The sequence below is a fragment of the Sus scrofa genome, chromosome 2 (genome assembly GCF_054392235.1).
Source record: "Sus scrofa isolate SSC_HxYL_T2T_F1_AM1 chromosome 2, Sscrofa_HxYL_maternal_Yorkshire_Landrace_v2.0, whole genome shotgun sequence".
Lineage (NCBI taxonomy): Eukaryota > Metazoa > Chordata > Mammalia > Artiodactyla > Suidae > Sus > Sus scrofa.
In genome coordinates this window covers 83,331,637-83,351,856 of record NC_139384.1, presented here as the reverse complement: position 1 = coordinate 83,351,856, position 20,220 = coordinate 83,331,637, and the positions used below count along the sequence as shown (strand labels likewise).

Here is a 20,220-nt window from a genome sequence, read left to right as displayed (position 1 = left end):
TGAGTTAACATTTGTAGAGAGCTCAGAACTGGGTTTGATAAAATAAGTACAGGCAAGAGCAGTAGACACACTGTGTTTTAGAGGTGAAGCAGAAGTTGATGTTTTAGTTGCTCGAGGAAGTCTGTGTGCTTTGAGAAACTCATGTACGTCTGGATGGAGCCCAAAGCTGATGGGAATTTATTTATTTATTTATTTATTTTGTGTGTGTGTGTGTGTGTGTGTGTGTGTGTGTGTCTTTTTTTTGTCTTTTGTTGTTGTTGTTGCTATTTTTTTTTTTTTTTTTTTTTTGGGCCGCTCCTGCGGCATATGGAGGTTCCCAGGCTAGGGGTCAAATCGGAGCTGTAGCCACCGGCCTACGCCAGAGCCACAGCAACGCGGGATCCAAGCCGCGTCTGCAACCTACACCACAGCTCACGGCAACGCCGGATCGTTAACCCACTGAGCAAGGGCAGGGATCGAACCCGCAACCTCATGGTTCCTAGTCGGATTCGTTAACCACTGCGCCACGACGGGAACTCCCGCTGATGGGAATTTAGATCACTGTTAGGAAAGAATAACAGAAATACATGCTGAAAGATCTCAACCCTAGAAAATGCTGACTTCTCTGCAGGAACCAAAAGCAGATCGGTAGCTGCCTAAGGAGGGCAAGGGGGCCTCAAAAGAGCGATGGAAATTGTCACCATCTGGATGGTGGTGATGGCATCACGGGTGTAGACCTATGGCCAATACTGAAGTGCCAAACTGTACACTTCAAATGTGGGCATCTCAATTATACCTTGATAAAGCTCTTGGTTTTTTTGTTTGTTGTTTGTTTGTTTTTAGGATTGAGAAAGACAGTGATACTTCATTTCTGCTGCACACTCACTACATGCCGGGGGCTGTTCTGAAGAGTTTTACATGTAGTAAATCCTCGCAGCGATTCTGCAGTTCTATCTGTTCTTTCAGGCAGATGCTGTTTCTACAGCTGGGAAAGCTGAAGCCCAGAGAGGTTAAGCTGTTTGGCCCAGGTCACACAGCAAGCAGTATGGCAGAGCCAGGATCTGAACCCAGACAGGCTGGCACCACAGTCCACATTTTCAACTACACTGTACATCTATGTGGCTAAGGTGTAAAGATATCCAAAGGTGTGATCAATGCAAACGTGCTGAAAAACAGTAAGCAGAACACAAGGCTGCTTTTGTTAAATACCGAAAAATGGCAGCGAGTGATGTGCACGTGTATAAATTTTAAAAGCAGGGAAGTGTCTGGCAGGACATGTACCAAACACACTCTCTTCTGTGAGTCAGAATAAAATTGCTAGTTTTTTTTGGTTTTGTTTTTTGTCTTTTTAGGGCTGCACTTGCGGCATATGGAAGCTCTCAGGCTAGGGGTGGAATTGGAGCTGTAGTCTCTGTCCAAACCACAGCCACAGCAACACCAGATCCAAGCGGCATTCTCGATGCATGCCACAACTTGTGGCAACACCAGATCCTCAACCCACTGAGCAAGGCCAGGCAATGAACCTGGATCCCCACAGAGATAACACTGGGTCTCCAACCCACCAAGCCACAATGGGAACTCCGAAATTCCTAGTTTTTAATGGAAGCGTTTCTGCTTTATAAGCACTTTCCCCACCAGCCTAGCTTAATAGTTGGCAGCACACATTAGCCTTTGCACTGAGACCCACGTGGCTCATTCCTTCACCTTTCCCGAGTCCCTGTTCAAATGTCACCACCTCCATGAAGCCCTCTCTGACATCCATGTTTAAAATTGCAAACAAAATAACAACTCCCCCACCCCATTAGCCCCCCAATCCCTCTTTGGTTACTGTTCTTCTTACATTGACATATTAGACAGTCACTTATCATGAATATCAGCTCCCTGCAGACAGGGGTTGTCTGTCTTGCTCACTGCTGTGTCTTTAGTGCTCGGTGTATAGCAGGACTCAATCCACTGTGTGGAATGAATGAATGGAAAGAGTCTGATTAGTTTGGTCCCCCACCCCACCCTGGCCAGCGTCCACGTTCCCAGTGGCTTTGTGTCTGGTGAGACCATCTACTTGCAGAGGGCTGACAAAAACTGAGTCCCTGGCTCTCCCACCTGCTATCTGCGTCACCTGAGAAGACTTCCTTGACTTCTCTGGGCTGCAGTTTCCCCATCTGTAAAATGGGGTCAAGAATGGCTGCTACCTCATAGAGCTGCTATGAAGATGAAATTATTTCCTATATGTGTCAGGTAGCTATGGCTGTGTAACAAACCATCCTAGAACGGAGTGACTTAAAACATCAACAATATATTATTGCTGGGTCTGAAATTTGGGCAGGGCTTGGTGGAGTGTCTTTTCAGCCCCACAGAGTGTCAGCTGGGGTTACTCCACTGGTGGCCAGGCTGGGCTGGAAGGGCTTCACTCACATGTCTCGTAGGCTTGGGCTTCTTCACAGCATGGAGGCTTCAAGGGTATTGAACTTCTCAGCATGGCACTGGCTCCCCCGAGAGCACACACACCCTTACCCAAAGGTCAGTCTAATGGGGCTGAGTGTCACAAGTTACACGGTGTTCCCATCTGTTACTCAAAACAAGTCACTAGACCAGCCCTGTGAAGGAAAAGGAAGACAGATTCCAGCTCTGAATGGCAGGGGTGGCAGAACATCTGCAGATGTCTCTAACCAACCATAGAGACATAAAATGCTCGGGACACTGCCTGGCATGCAGTGAGCCACACTGATGTCAGCAATGATTATTTTTAAAATTATCATCATCTTTAGAGCGAGAAGTTAAGAACTAGTCCCATATTCTCAAACCTATGTGGACAGTTTCTTCTATTTATAGGGTACTGTGCCACGTGGAGATACACCCTTAACCCCTCACAGAAGCCCAAGGTAAAGCTGTGTCCTTGACCCCTTTTACAGATGGGGAAACTGAGGCTTGGAGAAGGGAAATGACTTGCTCAGGGTCAGGGAGCAAAGAAAGGCCTCAGCCAGGATCTGAACCCAGGAGTGTCTAAACCAGTGTAAATCATGGTCTACACACACGTAGCCCCTCTTCTCAATCAGCTGGGTTCCTGGTCCACTGTGAGTGACAGAGCTTATCAGGGCAGAGGTGAAATCCTTCCATTCTGAGGCCCAGAGAAAGAAGAGGGGACGAATCTTGAGGGCCTACTGTGGGCCAAGTGCTTAGTATACACTTCATTGCATTTAAATGTCCTATTTCCTCATTCATTCATTCAACACAAATTTACTGGGCACCTACTATGTGCTGGGAAAACAGCTTTGAACCAAGTAGACCCAGTCGCACCCTGGGGAAGACAGACAGGGAATGAACAAATAAAACTCACCAGGCCATGGTGAGTAGTACCGAGGGGATTAGATAGATGCTGGAAACTTCAGTGTGGGCAAGGTGAGACAGCCCCTCTAAGGAGGCGACATTTAAGCAGAAGCTCAGCATCTAAGGAGTCAGTTGTGGAGAAGGTTGCAGGAAGAACATCCCAGGCAGCGGAAACAGCCAGTGCAAAGGCCCTGAGGCAGGACCTTGCCTGAAGTGTTGGAGGAACAGTGTAGAGGTCTGTGTGGCTGGATTAACAAGGTGACTGTTTGCCAGAGATTTATGACACCAGTAAGAAATGTAGATTAAAAAATTATAGGTTTGCTAAAATTTACATCAAGGTATGTGTTGGAGAAAGTAAAAGAGTAGCACACTCATTGTTGGAGAGTTTATGCAAAGGGATTATGGATGGCCTTTTTGGGTGGATTATGAGTGTTTGTGGGTAGTATTGGTTTCACAGCTTTATACTGGGCACAAGGTGCCTCTGTGCCCATTTTACAGATGAGAAAATAGAGGCTGCAAGGGATTTTTAAGCAAAAGGCCAGGGTCAGTCAACCAGTAAACTGTGGAGTCAGGATTTGATCCTGGAACACTCATTGAATCCTTCAGATTTCTGATTCTCTGGATAGACATTCTGACTCTAAGGGTCTATAGTTGGGCCCTCGAGTGTCTGGTAATCACCCCCCAACCCCCACTGCCTGCTGAATCTGACAGCTCCTCCTAGCCTCAGGCAAGCTGGTTAACTAACTACTCTGCGCTTCTGGTTCCCCATCTGTCAAATGGGGAGACAATGATCAATCTCCATGTGTTAAGATGATGATTAAATGACTCAATGTTTGTAAAGTATGAAAGCAGTGCCTACCACATAGAAGGTGCTATTTGCTAAGTAACTGCCTTTTTTTTTTTTTTTTTTTTGTCATTTTAGGGCCATGCCTGTGGCACATGTAAATTCCTAGGCTAGGGGTCTAATCAGAGCTGCAGCTGCCAGCCTACATCACAGCCACAGCAACGCCAGATCAGAGCTGTAACCGCACCCTACATCACAGCTGACAGCAACACCAGATCCTTAACCCACTGAGCAAGGCCAGGGATCAAACCTGCATCCTCATGGATACTAGTTGGCTTCGTTACCACAGAGCCATAACAAGAACTCCGCTAAATAACTGCATTTAAGTTGCCCTCAGGCAAGGATGGAGGCACAGTGGGTTGCAAGCTCAGTTTGTGTTGCAGATCACGTGGATGGCGGGAGCTGCAGCAAGGGAATACAATCTGGCTTACGCCTGCGAAAGGCAGGAGGTGGTGGTCAGCTACCTTCCTCTCAGCCATATTGCAGCTCAGATGATGGATGTGTGGATACCCATGAAGGTCGGGGCTTTCATCTACTTTGCTCAACCAAATGCACTCAAGGTACTAAGGCTGAGGGTGGTCAAGCCAAGTGGGTAGTTCCCCCAAGCCCCGGACCTGGGGGGGCTCCTTCTCTAACACCTTATGCTCCCAGGTAGCAGCCTGTGAAACAGTGGACCACCTTCTAGCTTTTATCTTTATTCGAGTCATGGTGTCTGTATATGGTTGTGCAGACTGTACACGGTACAACCTAAGACTAAGATGTGAATGGTATTGAAGGTGGAGCGTGTGTATGTGCGTAATTTGGAGTTTCTTTTAAAGCCAGTATTCCCAACTCCAAAAAGTTCCCCAGACCAAACATTTGGGGCAGTAAAATCTGAGCTGAACTGACGTGAAGCTATTTTATCCCACTTATTGGGAATATGGGTATCTGCAAAAATGTTAATGTGATGGATTTCAGCTGGCTTACCCAGACATCACTGTGGGATTCATTTAACAAATGAAGTACACACCATACTACCTTTCTGAAGGCCAGAGAACACTAAATCCCAAAACACATCTGGCCCCAAGAGTTTGAGATAAGGGATTCTGGAGAATAGCAGGGTCCTAATCACCCTCTAAAGGCAATTTTCAAGAGGTTTCTGGGAGTTCCTGTCATGGCTCAGTGGTTAATGAATCCGACTAAGAACCATGAGGTTGCAGGTTCGGTCCCTGCCCTTGCTCAGTGGGTTAATGATCCGGCATTGCCGTGAGCTGTGGTGTAGGTTGCAGACATGACTCGGATCCCGCGTTGCTGTGGCTCTGGCGTAGGCCAGTGGCTACAGCTCCGATTCAACCCCTAGCCTGGGAACCTCCATATGCCGCGGGAGCGGCCCAAGAAATAGCAAGAAGACAAAAACAAAAAAAAAGAGAGAGAGATTTCTTTTGCCATTTACCTCCAGCTTTTTAAAAATACATAATTTTTTCTTGATTTTTGTACTTTTTTTTTTTTTTTTTTTTTTTTTTTTGCTTTTTGCTTTTTAGGGCTGCACCTGCAGTATAGGGAATTTCCCAGGGTAGGGGGGTCTAATAGGAACTGCAGCTGCTGGCCACAGCCACAGCCACAGCCATGCCAGATCTGAGCCGCATCTGCAACCTGCACCACAGCTCATGGCAACACTGGATGCCTTAACCCACTAATCGGGGCCAGGGATAGAAACTGTCCTAATGGATACTAATTGGGTTTGCTACCACTGAGCAACAACAGGAACTCTGATTTATGTACTTTTAAATATTATCTATTACCTTTCTATTGCAGTAGGTGAGGATTTAACTCCCTCATGCTCCCACCTTCACTCACTTCCCCTTTTCCCATCCTCTCAATGAAAATAACTCCTAGTTAATGGAGCCAAGTAGTTTACTACATGATTACATTTCTTGTCTGGTATGACCTTGTGTTTTTCCCAGAGTTAGCAGTTGCCTCTCTCTTCCAATTTGGTGGAAGTTTTCTGTATACCTGTCCAGTAGCTCCATCTCAACTGTCACATGCTTATCAGTATTTCCCAAATGTTCAAATACCTATTGCATTATTTTCTCCTCCATCCTTCTGCCCTAAGCAGGACTGCTTGTTGTCTTAGGCTGGGCCCCCAAAAAAAGCAGAACCTGACATGGGGTGGGGATTTTTGTAATGAATTGAACAGGAGCTTTCAGGTGAAAACGGTAAGGGAGGGAGGGGACCAGGATAAGGCAGGGGAATACGTACGTTCTTGTTGGAGCATAAGTGGAATTGCCCTTACTCAGACTGATGCCACGGGAAGCTCTGAAGCATGAATGGCACCACAGGGGTACTACTTTGAGGCAAGGCACCTGGGCTTTTGTACCCCCATCTCAGATCGCAATGGCTATAGGTGCATGTGCTGATGGGGGTGCAAGACTTCCCAGGCATTTCTGAGTAAAGGCAATTCTCTGAAGAAGGAGGCGGCTGTGGACTGGCAGAGATCTGAACCAGACATCAAGAGTGCCTTCTACAGGCTGTCACGCAGGGACATCCCTTCCTCCCTCACCTGTGTTGAATCCTCCATTTTCTAGGGTCCTTGTCTTCCTTTCTGGGTGACTTCTTCACTTAGGTGGATTTCATCTTTGGTAGGTTTTTCACGGTAAGTAAGCGAAAGGAAGAGTTCTTCTATGTCCTGACCTTGTAGACTTGTAGCAGAGCCAGAAAAGAACTCTGGACCTTCGCCAGCTACAGTCTCTGTATTTGCTTCCTATTACTGCTGGAACAAATGACCACAGACTTTGCACATAAATGTATTATCTTACAGTTCTGGAGGGCAGAAGTCTAGGATGGATCCAACGGGGATAAAATCAAGGCATGACCAAGCTGCTGTTCTTTCTGGAGGCTCCTGGGGAGGATTTATTTCCTTGCCTTTTCTAGATTCTAGAGGCTGCCTATGTTTTTTGGCTTGTGGCTCCTTCCTCCATTTTCAAAGCTAGGAGTACACAGCATCTTCCAATCCCTCTCCTCCCTCTTCCCCCTGCCACTTCCTTCCCCTTCTCTCTCACACACACCCTCCCTCTGATCACACTGTCACACTTCTCAGACCCCCCTGCCTCTCGTTTATAAGGACCCCTGTAATGACACTGGACCCACCTGGATAATCTCCCCATCAAGCAGGCTAAGTCTTGGGACCTTTGTAATTCCTTCCAGAAGGTTCCTTCTCCTATTCTCTGCATGGCTGGCTCCTCCATGTCATTTTGTTTCCCGCTTAAATATCTCCTTGCCCCCCCCCCCACCAGTCACTCTCACATCCCCCATGCTCAGTGCCTGAGATGCAGTGGGCACTAGTAAGTACTTCATTTCTGGCTGGAAATGTAATGTATCTGCACTCACTTACAGGGCCTGAAAAGGTCCCAACCTCCCACAGCCTTATCAACCTCCAATATTGTCAAGAAGTTTAAAATTAGCAGGTGACAGAGCTGCCTTAACATTTTAAGAAACTGTCAGACTGTTTTCAAAGCAGCTGCGCCATTTTACATTACTTTTGGAAGTATATGAGGGGCTCATTTCTCCACATCCTTACCGACACCTGTCATTATTATTACTGCCATCCTGGTGGATGCGAAGTGGCACCTCTCATTTTAATCTGCATTTCCCTAATGATTAATGGTGGTGAGCAACCTTTCCCATTTTCTTTGGACAAACGTCTGGGCAAATTTTTACCTGTTTAAAACTTTGGTTGTATATTTTCTTATTGGTAAATTTTAAGAGCTCTTTATACTAATCCTTTGTCAGATGTATGATTTGCAAACCCTTTCTCCCAGTTCTGGGGCTCATCTTCTCATTTTCTCTTTTGTCTTTTTAGGGCCATACCCACGGCACATGAAGGTTCCCAGGCTAGGGGTCAAATCAGAGTTACAGCTGCCGGCCTACACCATAGCCAAAGCAACATGGGATCCAAGCTGTGTCTGCAATCTATACCGCAGCTCATGGCAATGCCAGATCCTTAACCCACTGAGTGAGGCCAGAGATCGAACCGGCATCCACATGGATACTGGTCAGGAACTCATTTTCTTAATAATGTATTTTGAAAAGCAAAAAGCATTTAATGATTGTTAACTCTCCAATTCATTTTTCTTCTTTTGGTGTCATTTGTAAGAAATCACTGCCTACTCTAAGGTCACAGAGATTTTTCTCCTATGTGCTCTTCCAGAAGGCCTTTAGTTTTAGCTCTTTTAGGTTTGTGATCCATTTTGAGGTAATTTTTGTGTCTGGTGAGAAGGCTCTAAGTTAGCTAAGCTCTCATTTTTATTTTTTGGATATGGATATCCTTTCATACAATAAATGGCCTCACACTTTTATTGAATGTCAATGGATCATACATGTAAAGATTCATCTCCAGAATTTCAGTTCTGATCTATTGATCTTTATGTAAGTCACACTGATTTATTTTTCTGGCTTTATGAGAGTATAATGTCTTGTTCCTGTTTGCCTGGCCTTCCTCGGTTTTATAAATGCAAATCCCATATTTGAGGAACTCCTCCAGTTCTCGGCAAACCAGGACAGTCGATCACCCTACTTTATAAGAAGTTTCAAAATCAGGTGATAAGTCCTCTGATTTTGTTGTTCTTTTTCAAAATTGCTTTGGTTATTCTAGGTCATCTGCATTTGCATTTAATCTTAAGATCAGCTTGTCCCTCTGTAAGAAATAGCTTGGCTATTTTTGATAGGGATTGTATTGAACCTATAGATTAATTTGGGGGAGAATCTTGCATTTCTGCTTATAGGTGCACAACACTCCACTGCATGCTTGGGCCACCGTTTCTTTCTTTCTTTTTTCTTTCTTTTTTTTTTTTTTTTTTTTTTTGTCTCCGTGCCTTTTCTAGGGCCACTCCCGTGGCATATGGAGGTTCCCAGGCCAGGGGTCAAATCGGAGCTGGAGCCACCGGCCTACGCCAGAGCCACAGCAATGCGGGATCCGAGCCGTGTCTGCAAACTACACCTCAGCTCACGGCAATGCCGGATCGTCAACCCACTGAGCAAGGGCAGGGACCGAACCTGCAACCTCATGGTTCTTAGTCGGATTCGTTAACCACTGCGCCACAACGGGAACTCCTTGGGCCACAGTTTCTTTAGCTAATCCTCCAAAATGATGCACAACACATGTGCTTCTCTGGGTACCTGAGTCTTTTATTCAGCCGAATTCTGTCACCCACAGAAGTGATGTTGCCACGCTGCATTTAAAATGTTGATAGTACTGTCACGTTGCCTTCCCAAAATAGTTTACTACTAGTCTGTGCTCTCTACCAAATCCCCAGAGAAAGCATGAAAATCTGATTGGCTACTGGCCAGCCATTGGGTTGGCTCCCTTGAGTCAGGAGCTCCCCCTGGTCCGATAAGCCAAGAGAAGGTTCTCCTGGGCTGAGCTGAGTGGCTGAGCAGAGATGGCCATCCGTAGTGCGGGTGTGGCTAACCCAGCTCTGCCCCTGGAGGGCACCTTGGTCAACACTTTGCAGGAGGTAAAGCCTACCGCCTTCCTGGGCGTGCCCCGAATTTGGGAGAAGATGCACGAGAAGATAAAGGAAGCTATTGACAAATCTTCAAGCTTGAGGAAAAAGGTGTTTTCATGGGCAAGAACTACTGGCTTCAAGGTCAACACAAAAAGGATGATGGGGTAAGTGATAGGTCCAGTGAGGCCAGGCAGGGAGGGCAGTGAGTAAGGGGGCTTAGCCTTTTCCAGCTGGGTCCCATCAGCCCCCTTGGGCCCCCATGGCTCTAAAACCCTCCTTGGCATTCTTGTTCACAGGGGACATGACACTCCCATGAGCTACCGCATGGCAAAGGCCCTCGTGTTCAGCAAAGTCAAGAGCTCCGTTGGCCTGGATCACTGCCACATTTTCATCAGTGGGGCCGCGCCCCTCAATCAAGAGACTGCTGAATTCTTTCTGAGCCTGGACATACGTATTGGTGAGGCATATGGCATGACCGAAAGCTCAGGACCCCACACCCTGTCCAACCACGAGAACTACAAGATCCTAAGGTACGAGCCTCCTGGGCAGACTCACAGTCCTCTAGGAACACGGGGTCAAAGAGATGAAGATGGGAGGGTCGGCAAGCCTCTGGGCTAAGATGCATCCTGACTTGGTGTCTCCAGAATGACCCCTGTTCTCCAAGCCCCAAACCTTCATGACCGTGGGAAGCTCCCATCTGAGCATCCATGGAGAAGGGGAAGGGTTCACAAACGTTCTATGGACTCTCCCTATGTGTCACTTGCGAGCTCTGCCTCCAGAGGGCCCATCCCAGGCTCGCCCACCCCAGGTTCACTTCCTTTGGCCATGGGACCCTTCATCTCCCAAGCTCAGCTCACCTCAGGCTGCAGGATGGAGTCCATTGATACCGAACACCAAAGAAAGTTCGCTTCGAGTCTGAGGGCCGTGTTCCTTCACAGGACCTTCTGGTGGTGTCCCTGCCTGACCCCCGCCCTGCTGCCATACTGCAAGTATGGCTCTCTTCTCGGTTCCCAGCTGCCTTTGAACTTAGCAAAAAATAAGTTCCATCTTCCCAATGTGGCAAAACCATCTGCTGCCTCTTATTTTACCTTGCAAGCCAGTATTTCCCCCTCTCCACTCCAGGGTCCTATATGGATCAGTTTTCTGCAGAATCCAAATGTCCATTAGGGTTTTTTCCCAACCAAAGAATGGTCCTACCTTAAAAAGAAGTGAAACTGTCCCAATCCTGAAGGAAAGGTACACATTCCAACCTTTAGCATTAAAAAAAAAAAAAAAAAAAAGCTTTCAAAAAAAAAAAAAAAGGTGAAAGGCTCCTTCTCTCCCACCTTAAAACTCCAGTTCATTTATTTGTTGTTGTTGTTTTGTATTTTTGCCTTTTCTAGGGCCGCTCCCACAGCACGTGGAGAGTCCCAGGCTAGGTGTCTAATCAGAGCTATAGCCGCCAGCCCACACCAGAGCCACTGAAACTCGGGATCCAAGCCACATCTGCGACCTCTACCACAGTTCAAGGCAACACCGGATCATTAACCCACTGAGCAAGGCCAGGGATCGAACCCGCAACCTCATGGTTCCTAGTTGGATTCATTAACCACTGAGCCACGACGGGAACTCCCTCCAGTTCATTTTTTATGAGTTCATGAGGGCTACTGTTAACAAAGTTCCACAAAATTAAACAACTAAAATTTATTTCAATTCTGGAGACTAGGAATCTGAGATCAAGGAGTCCGCAGGACCAGTGCTTTCTGAAGCCTGTCAGGGAGAATCCATTCCATGCTTCTCTCCCAGCTTCTGGTGGTTTGCTGGCAATCGTGGACATTCCTTGGCTTAGTAGGAACATTGCCCCAATCTCTGCCTTCAGCTTCACATGGCACTGTGTGTGTCTGTGTCCAAACATCCTCTTTTTATAAGGACACCAGTCATACTGGATTTAAGGCTGCCCTACTCCATCCAGTACGACCTCATCTTGGTTTAACTAATTACATCTGCAACAGATTCTGTTGCCAATAAGGTCACATTTGGAGGTACTGGGGGTAAGGACTTCAACATGTGAACTGCACAGCAGGTGGGAGAATGGGAGGAGTAGACACAGTCCAACCCATAACCCTCCCTGGGGCAAAATCACCACACCATGCAGTGTATTGTTTTATATATGTGTGCACGCGCACGCACACACACACACACACACGCACACACACCTATCCCAAATGGAAGCATTTTCCATGTAAAAATGGACACAAATTTTCCCTTTCTGAACTATTACTTGCCAAGTGGAACTCAGGAAACAAATCTACCCAGATAACATAGTGTCCCTTACTATTTGTATTCATAACACAAACTTCCAGTGAGTCTTAACTCATGCCACCCAGGCTCAGGAACCAAATGGAACTGGCTACTAAGGGATTCTTATCTTGTAGAGAATGTTCCATGTCTTAAGGGCTGCATGGTATTCCGTTGGATGGATGTAACATGATTTATTTAACTAGTCTCCTTATTGGCGGATGTTCAGGGCTTTTTTCCCAATCAGTTGTCACTGCAAATGAAGCAAAAGTGAATGCTTTGCATATGCACCACATATTTTGCTAAAGCAACTGGTGAAAAATGGTATCTTGACACAACTTTCATTTACATTCCTTATATTATGAGGGAAGTTGAAAAAAATCATCTCATACACTCAAAAGCCATTTGTATACCCTGTTCTCTGAACTATGTCCATATCATACACCTAATTTAAACACTGGATTGTTGATCCCTTTATTATTGGTTTGTTGGCACTCTTTACATATTAGGAAAATCAGCCCTTTGTCTTTGATATGAATTGCAAATATTTTATCCCTAGGTTTGTCAAAATCCCTAGGTATTTTGGTTTTAGTTAAGGTGGGTTTTTTTTTTTTTTTCTTTTTTTGCTGTGAAGATTTTTTTGTATCTTTACCTGGTTGAATTTATCAAACTTTCATAGCTTCTGAGTTTTTCCACATTCCTAGAAAAGCTTTTAATAAGTTGTAAGAAAGCTCTTTGTAAATTTTAAGCTTCTTCAAATTTTCCCTTTTATCTCTTGCTAACTAAGGAAATTCCCACACTTAACCCTAAGACCCCTGGCCCTTCTAACTGCCAGTAAAAGAGATCTAAGCAAGGCAATAAGAAAATACTTCCTTTTCTGCATCCTAAAACCACCCTCCCAAATGTTATCACTAGCAAGAGAAATTTCAGGAGAATCCGGATTTCAGTTTCATCTTGTGGAAGTAACTTTAGGCTCTAAAGAGATTCTGGTTGGTTGTTTTACTTGAAATCAGCCCCTGGTCATTGTGTACAGGTTGCCTGTTTTTCAAAGATGAGGGGGTTCTGTTGCTCTTCTGGAGCAGTTTGTCCTTCTCCCATTTACGTGAAAATTAAAAACAATCTATAACTCTGCTGGGTTTCCCAGCTCACAAAGCATTTGGGAATTTGACTCCCTTGATTGAAGAGCTGTCCCTCCTTCATATGGAGGACATCTCCTTATGCCCACCAGGTCCTGGAGATGGTGAAGCAGCAGATCCAGCACAGGCCAGCTGAGCAGAGTGTTAGGAGCCTGGCCCACAGACCCAGGATGAGTTGGGTGGGTGGCTTTGTCTCTCTGAGCCTCAGTTTCCTCCAACCCCATCTCCTGGCAGCTCTGGAAAAGTCATCCCTGGGTGTAAGAACATGTTGTACCAGCAGACGAAGGATGGTGTTGGGGAAATCTGTCTCTGGGGCCGTCACATCTTCATGGGCTACCTGGAGAGAGAGGATGCGACCATGGAGGCCATCGATGAGGAAGGCTGGCTCCACTCGGGGGACCTGGGCCGCATGGACAACCAGGGTTTCCTCTTCATCACAGGCCGCATCAAAGGTACAGGGGCAGGGCTCTGCAAGGGCCTCCTGCAGGCAGGCCAACCCTGAACATTCAGGGCTCCCATCCCTCACCTTTCACAGGAGGCCCCACACAGATGTGTAGGGACTCCCCAGTCCATACCCCCCAGCTCTGTCCTTGGGCCCTCAGCAGGATGGACCTGGAAAAGCAGCCCATACTGGCCCTGAAACCTGTTCCCTCCCCTATCATTTGAGGATAACAATAACCACAGAGTTCTACCAATTAAATGAGGATTAAGTGAAATCATGTCAAAGAGAGATCAGCCAACTTTTCCCATAAGGGGCCCGATCATACTTTTGGATTTGCAGGACGCAGGGTCTCTGTCATAGCTGCTCCACTCAGCTGTCGTGGTACAAAAGCAGCTACAGGTGATACACAGACCAATGGATGTGGCTGGGTACCAATACCAATGTCATGATTTTCATATGTCACAAATATTTTCTTCTTTGGATTTCCTTCCAATCATTTTAAAATAGAAAGGCCTTTTTAGCTTATGGCCATTAAAAAAAAAAACAAAAAACAAAAAACAGGCAGAAGGCTGGATTTATCCCACAGGCTGTAGTTTACCAACCTCTGATATAGAACATTTGGCACTGAGCCTTATGTGGGCAGTAAATATCCAATACAAGATCTATGTCAGCATTATTTCCACAATAGGCAACAGAAGGCCCTTCTTAAACAGGTTTTGGTGAAAAAGTGAAGCTGTTGGCTCAAAACAAGGAAAGTCCAAAGGTCTTGCTTCAGGCATGGCTGGATCCAGGTGCCAAAAAGACATCACAAGGGATTTCTATTACCAAACTCTCTTCTGTGTTGATGCCATTCTTGAAGAGGACTTTTCCAATTTGGTGACAAGATGGCTGCCAACAGTCTAGGCTCATCCTAACTCCCAAGGTATAAGAAAGAGTGGATCATTCCCAATAGTTTCAACAAGTTTAAGGGCTGATTCTCATTGGATTTTCTTGGGTCTGTATCCCACCTCAGAATGAATCACCATAGGGGATGGAATATGCTGACTGATCAGACATGTCACATGCTCAGCCCTGAAGTCCATCTCACCCAAACCACAGAAAGATAGAGGGTAGTTCCCTAGAGAAGCCTGGAGGAGTCACTTGGTAGAAACACCAGAGATGTCCATTATGGTATCAAACTGATTATTACTAGTGCTATAATGCCCTTGGTGAGGGCAGCGGCAAGATCATGGGATGGGATGGGAGAGTCTGTGTGGGTGGGACAGGAAGCAGCCAGCATCCCAGGGTGAAAAATAAAACAAGTAAAGGATGTGTCTGGGGCAGGAAGAGGTCTTTAAGAATTTTAGAGGTGGGGGAGAAAGTGATGCGATTCTCTTAGAACTTGCCAAATTAGGGATGCTACACACCCTGCCAGGGTAAACATGACTTAGGTTCTTTGGTGAGGCTGGGAGAGTTGCCAACTGATGGAAGCAGCAGGCGAGAGAGATGGGGCGTAGCCAGAAGCAGCTGACTATCTCCCAAGCAAGATCCTGGAGAGTGTGGAACAGGGTATGGGGAACCAAGAAAAAGTCAAGGAGTTCAGAAGCAGCTGTCCAGGTGGAATGCCCAGGACTTGAACTCCTAATGAAAACGTGAAGATGGGAGAGGAGGGGCTGAGAGACTTGGGGTCAATGGCTTGGAAGAGGACAGGGTGCAGGTCCTGGCCACACACGGGGGGGTCCTCTGCTTCCGGGGTGAGTGATCACTGGTGCCCACAGCTGTCTCCTCTGATCCTCAAAGGGGCAGGGCTCTTGTACTGTCTGGGTTGAACCCACCACCAGCCACGCTTTGTTCCAGAAATTATCATCACTGCTGGCGGCGAGAACGTGGCCCCCATTCCCATCGAGAACTTGGTGAAGGAGAAGATCCCCATCGTCAGTAATGCCATGCTTGTGGGAGATAAGGCCAAGTTTCTGAGCATCCTGTTGACACTGAAGGTAATGTGGATGATCTGGCGGGAGGGACCCGTTTCTCAGGCCTCAGGGCTGGCCAGGGAGTGTGTATGGATGCCGGGTGTTGAGACCAGGGTGTCTCGGGGCAGTGTGAGTTCGACAAGTTGACCGGAGAGCCACTGGACAAACTCACCTGGGAGGCCATCAAGTTCTGCCGGGATATGGGCAGCCAGGCGTCCACTGTGACTGAGATCTTGGAGCTGCAAGACCCCCTGGTCTACACGGCCATCCAGAAAGGCATAAATGCTGTGAATCAGCAGGCCATCTCCAACGCTCAGAAGATTCAGAAGTGGGCAATCTTGGAGAAGGACTTTTCCATCAGTGGCGGAGAGCTAGGTGAGCAGCCTGGAGAGCTGGGGGCCTTGGCACTTGGAGGCTGGCCCCTTGCTGGAAATCAGAGTCTGTGGGGCCAGCATGGACCAGGAGGGGGATGCTGCCACTTCCACCACCCTACACACACACACACACACACACACACACACACACACACACACACACAGTCCCTCCTCCCCAGGACAGCACACCCCCCATTCTGGAAATAAAAGTCTGAACTCCTCTCCTTCACACTTCCCCACCCCAAGTGCATAGGCCTCCTCATGGGTCCCACAACTCTCCAGGCACTGTCCTGCCTCAGGGCCTTTGCACCTGCTGCTCCCTCTTCCCCCTCAATTATTTGCCTGAATGGCTCCTTCCCATTATCCAGGCCTTATCCTAAAGGTCACCTCAGAGCAGCCTTCCCTGACCACCCTGGCTGTGGCAGCTTGCCATCACCCCTAACCTACCAAGCCTGTAACCCACCATTGCATCTACTATACTGCCCTGTCTCCTTGCCTCTTTAACACTTCAAGACTGAAATTACCCTACACATTAGTTTATTTTTGCAGGCCACCCCCATGAGGGGAGAAGTCAGGGTGGGGGTACTGTGCTCCCTGGGGCTTGCCCTCCACACTCAGCTGTGATCCAGCAGCGTGGACTACAGGGAGGTGGAGTGTGGCAAGCACACAGCCTTGAACAACCTGGGTTCAAATCCTGTGCCCGCTGGAGACAGTTCATGAAGTGACCTGTCCCTCCAAGCCTCGTTTTTTGTTTTTGTTTTTAATCTGCAACTTGGAAATGCGATCCTCAGGCAATTGCCCAGGACACCCGGAGGGAAGTCCAAACCCCTTGGTGACCAGAGGCTGCAGACATCCCAGGCTGTGGATGAGCCAACTCCTGAGCTGGGGAGTTCACCCCGCCATGCACTTGCTGGATGACCTCAGAGCACTGGCCCTCTCCGAGCCTCATCTATAAAACTGGGAGATGGTGTCCCTCCTGGGTTGGGCACAGGGTCCCTAGCAGGCAGTGTGCTCTCCACCCACCCGCTTGTGGAATTCTCACCCTGGCCCAGGGACAAGGAGGGGGCTCCCTGATCCCCACTGACCGCAGAAGTGACCCCCAGCCCAACCTCAGCCTGTTGCCCAGTCAGGCCTAGGGCACGTGGACTCTTACTTCATCCCCCCACCTGAACAGCTTCCTTCTCTCACCAGGTCCAACGACAAAGATTAAAAGGCACTTCATAATCCAGAAGTACAAAAAGCAAATTGACAACTTCTACCTCTGACCTCTCTGGCGGAGCTGTCCTTGGCTGCCCCAATGGTGAGGCCGGCTTTGCTGGGCTGTGCCTCAGGCGAGTCCAACAGACACAGGTCTGCGAGTAGATCTGCCAAGGCCATGCGTGCACATGCACACGCTCAGCCGCCCTGGGTTCTGGGCAGTGTCTGCCCTCCACGCCTGCTCTCTGGGGTCCTGGCAGGGCATCCAAACGCTGTCCTGATTGGCTGCCCACTTTGCTAGCTGGTTTTCCTGACTTTTTCCTTCAGTCTTACCATCTAGGAACAGAGTGTTTTGGGAAATGCCCAGATGTTTCATTGTGGCTTATCTGGAGAAGCCCTTTGCTCAGAAACTTTGGTGGGGTCAGTTCTACTTGCTGGGAACCCTAGGGCCAAGGTCTGTCTGCCCATAGTGAGGGGCAAGAAGTGGAAACTTGGGCTCCTCCCATCCACCTCCCTCTCCTTTCCCCCAAGTCCCTTTCACAGGGAGCCCCCATGATGCCAGGAGTTACTGTTAGGATTTTTGAAACCCAGCCAGATGTACCGGTGGGCAGAGAGGAGGACACATCCCCAAGGGCCACTTGCAGCCTTCTCACGGTCTAATCATTCCCTTCTGATGCCCCCAGCCAACGCACCTGTATTAGTTTACTAGGAGCCACAGAACAAAGTTCCACAGGCTGGGTGGTGTGAACAACAGGAATTTATTTTCTCAAGTTTTCACAGGATGCAAGTCTCCAAGATCAAGGGGTTGGCTAGGGTGGTGCCTTTTGAAGCCCCTCTCCTTGGTTTGTAGACAGCTGTTCTCTATGTCCAAATTCCACCATCCCCCCCCGCTTTTTCTTGGCAGTGCCCACGGTCCTCAAAGTTCCCAGGCCACAGCAGCGACAATGCAGGATCCATACCTGCTGGGCCACCAGGGAACTCCCTAGTTTCCCCTTGTTATAAAGACACTTGTTAACTGGGATCATTTTAACATGGTGATCTCTGTAAAGACCTCAGCTCCAAATACACTCACATTCTGAAGTCTTGAGTGTGAAGATTTCAACATACAAATTTGCAGAGGGGAATATAATCCAGCCCATAACAGCATCATACCTTTTTTCTTTCCTTCATCATTAACTGATTGAAGGCCTCCACATCTTCATTTGTCAAACTGAAGGTCAATTTGTCAAATCTTGTTGGTGAGCCCACCGGTTAAACACATCACATTCACCATCCCGCATCTTTTGCGAGATTTTTTTCAATTCCGCTTTGTAGTTGAGTGAGAGACCAATTGACATTGACAGGGGGAGGAGGGGGAGATGGACCTTTTCTACCTGTGCTGCCCAGTGTGGTAGCCACTGGCCACGATGTGGCCCATCTAAATTGAGATGTGCTGTGAGTGTAAAACCCACACTGGGCTTCAAAGTCTAGGTACAAAATACAGAATATAAAACATTCATGTTCTAAAATATGGATTAAATGTTGGAATGCCACTCTTTCGGACATACTTGGTCACATTAACTGTGGTACCCAGGGGGTTCCTGTCATGGCTCAGTGGTTAACGAATCCGGCTAGGAACCATGAGGTTGCGGGTTCGATCCCTGGCGTGGCTCAGTGGGTTGAGGATCTGGCGTTGCCATGAGCTGTGGTATGGGTCGTAGATGCAGCTCAGATCCTGAGTTGCTGTGATTTTGGTGTAGGCCGGCGGCTACAGCTTCAACTGGACCCCTAGTCTGGGAACCTCCATATGCCGCGGGTGTGGCCCTAGAAAAGACAAAATCAAAAAACAAACAAACAAACAAAAAACAAGAACAACAAAAAACCGTGGTACCTAAGTCAAGTTCACCAGTTCTTCTTGTGTGTGGTTACCAGAAAACATTACATTCTGTAGGTAGCTCAAGTGATATTCCTCTTGGGCAGTGTCACTTGAAAGTTCAGTGGAGAGGGACTCCCCCCGCCATTTCTAAGCAGATCTGTTCATTCTGGAATGTTTTCATCTTGTTGTACCTTATGGGGCCCCAGGGAATTAACGTGCATATATTAGGATCCCCATGGGATAACCTGTCTTTTTCTTCTCTCCAGCCCCCAAGAGGAGGACCCCGTAGCCACGTGGTCTGCTGCTTTGGTTGGGGACTCGAGTCTCGTTTTTAAGACACCGATTCCCTCTGGGTCAGTTTCTTCCTTATTCACTCCTTGAAGAGGTGCCCCCACAAGGACCTGCCATGGCTTATGAAGTGACAGGACCATCACAGATCTCTGAATGCCTGTAAAACCTCAGGGCGTGATGCTGGAGGAACTTGTGGGGAGGTCTCTGAAGAACTGCCTGTTTATAAGAAAGATGTGACCCTGTCGGTTCCAACTAGATTTTTTTCCCCCCCCAGAGGACTGACTGAGACATCAGAAAAGAAAAGCATTCATACATCTGAAGAGGAAGTGGGTCCCCAAACCTACTCGCCTTCCTGGAAGCAACCTGGAAACCCTTCCAATAAGTTCTGACAATAAAGGACTTCAGCATCCCATGTCCTGATTTTTGGCCAAGATGGGAACATTCTGTCCTTTGCCAAGAAGCTTCGCCTCTGAAATCAGTTCTGGGTTCAAATTCTGACTGGCTGTGAGTTCAATCTTCTGAATCTTGGTAGGGGTGGGAGGTGTGGGAGAGTTCTCTGTAAAAACAGACTCCCAGCTCACAGGGTGGCCGAGGAGATGCATCGAGATGACAAACAGGGAGCAGTGGCTGACTCCCCAAAGCCCTTGACACGTGGTATCACTGGAGCACCATGTCCATCCTGGTCAACAGCTGTGATTATTTTTATATTATTTTATTCTTATTATAGTTGATTTACAATGTTCTGTCAACTTCTGCTAGATAGCAAAGTGACCCAGTCATATATACATACACACTGTTCTTCTCATGTGATCTTCCATCATCTTCTATCACAAGCGACTGGCTATAATTAATTCCCTGTGCTGTACAGTAGGACCTCATTGCTTGTCCATTCTAAAAGTAATAGTTTGCATCTACTAACCCCAAACTCCCAGTCCATCCCACTCCCGCCTCCTCTCTCTTGGCAACCACAAGTCTGCTCCCATATAAGAGCTGTGATTCTTTTTTTAAAAAATTTTTTTAATTGTTATTTCCCCAATACAATTTTTTTCTACCAGTTACACATACA

At 47.4% G+C, this 20,220-nt stretch overlaps 1 protein-coding gene across 41 annotated transcripts in view; it reads left to right on the top strand.

The window, feature by feature from the left end:
- Positions 1-19,566, top strand: part of ACSBG2 (acyl-CoA synthetase bubblegum family member 2) — a 43,693-nt gene extending 24,127 nt beyond the window's left edge. Inside the window, exons 8-17 of one of the 41 annotated variants that reach the window (XR_014837722.1) lie at positions 4,531-4,707; positions 9,613-9,794; positions 9,927-10,160; positions 13,278-13,495; positions 14,199-14,407; positions 15,322-15,461; positions 15,566-15,812; positions 17,003-17,111; positions 19,130-19,216; positions 19,429-19,566. Coding sequence is in view for 2 of the 41 variants with exons in the window: in XM_021083994.2 (XP_020939653.1) it covers positions 4,531-4,707; positions 9,613-9,794; positions 9,927-10,160; positions 13,278-13,495; positions 15,322-15,461; positions 15,566-15,812; positions 17,003-17,076 (1,272 nt within the window). In the remaining 39 variants the exon portion in view is untranslated. Of the gene's footprint in view, positions 1-4,530; positions 4,708-9,612; positions 9,795-9,926; positions 10,161-13,277; positions 13,496-14,198; positions 14,408-15,321; positions 15,462-15,565; positions 15,813-17,002; positions 17,162-19,129 lie in introns of all 41 variants that reach the window. The other 40 variants (XR_014837736.1, XR_014837738.1, XR_014837739.1 and 37 more) reach the window with 40 other exon arrangements.
- The last annotated feature ends 654 nt before the right edge of the window (positions 19,567-20,220 follow it).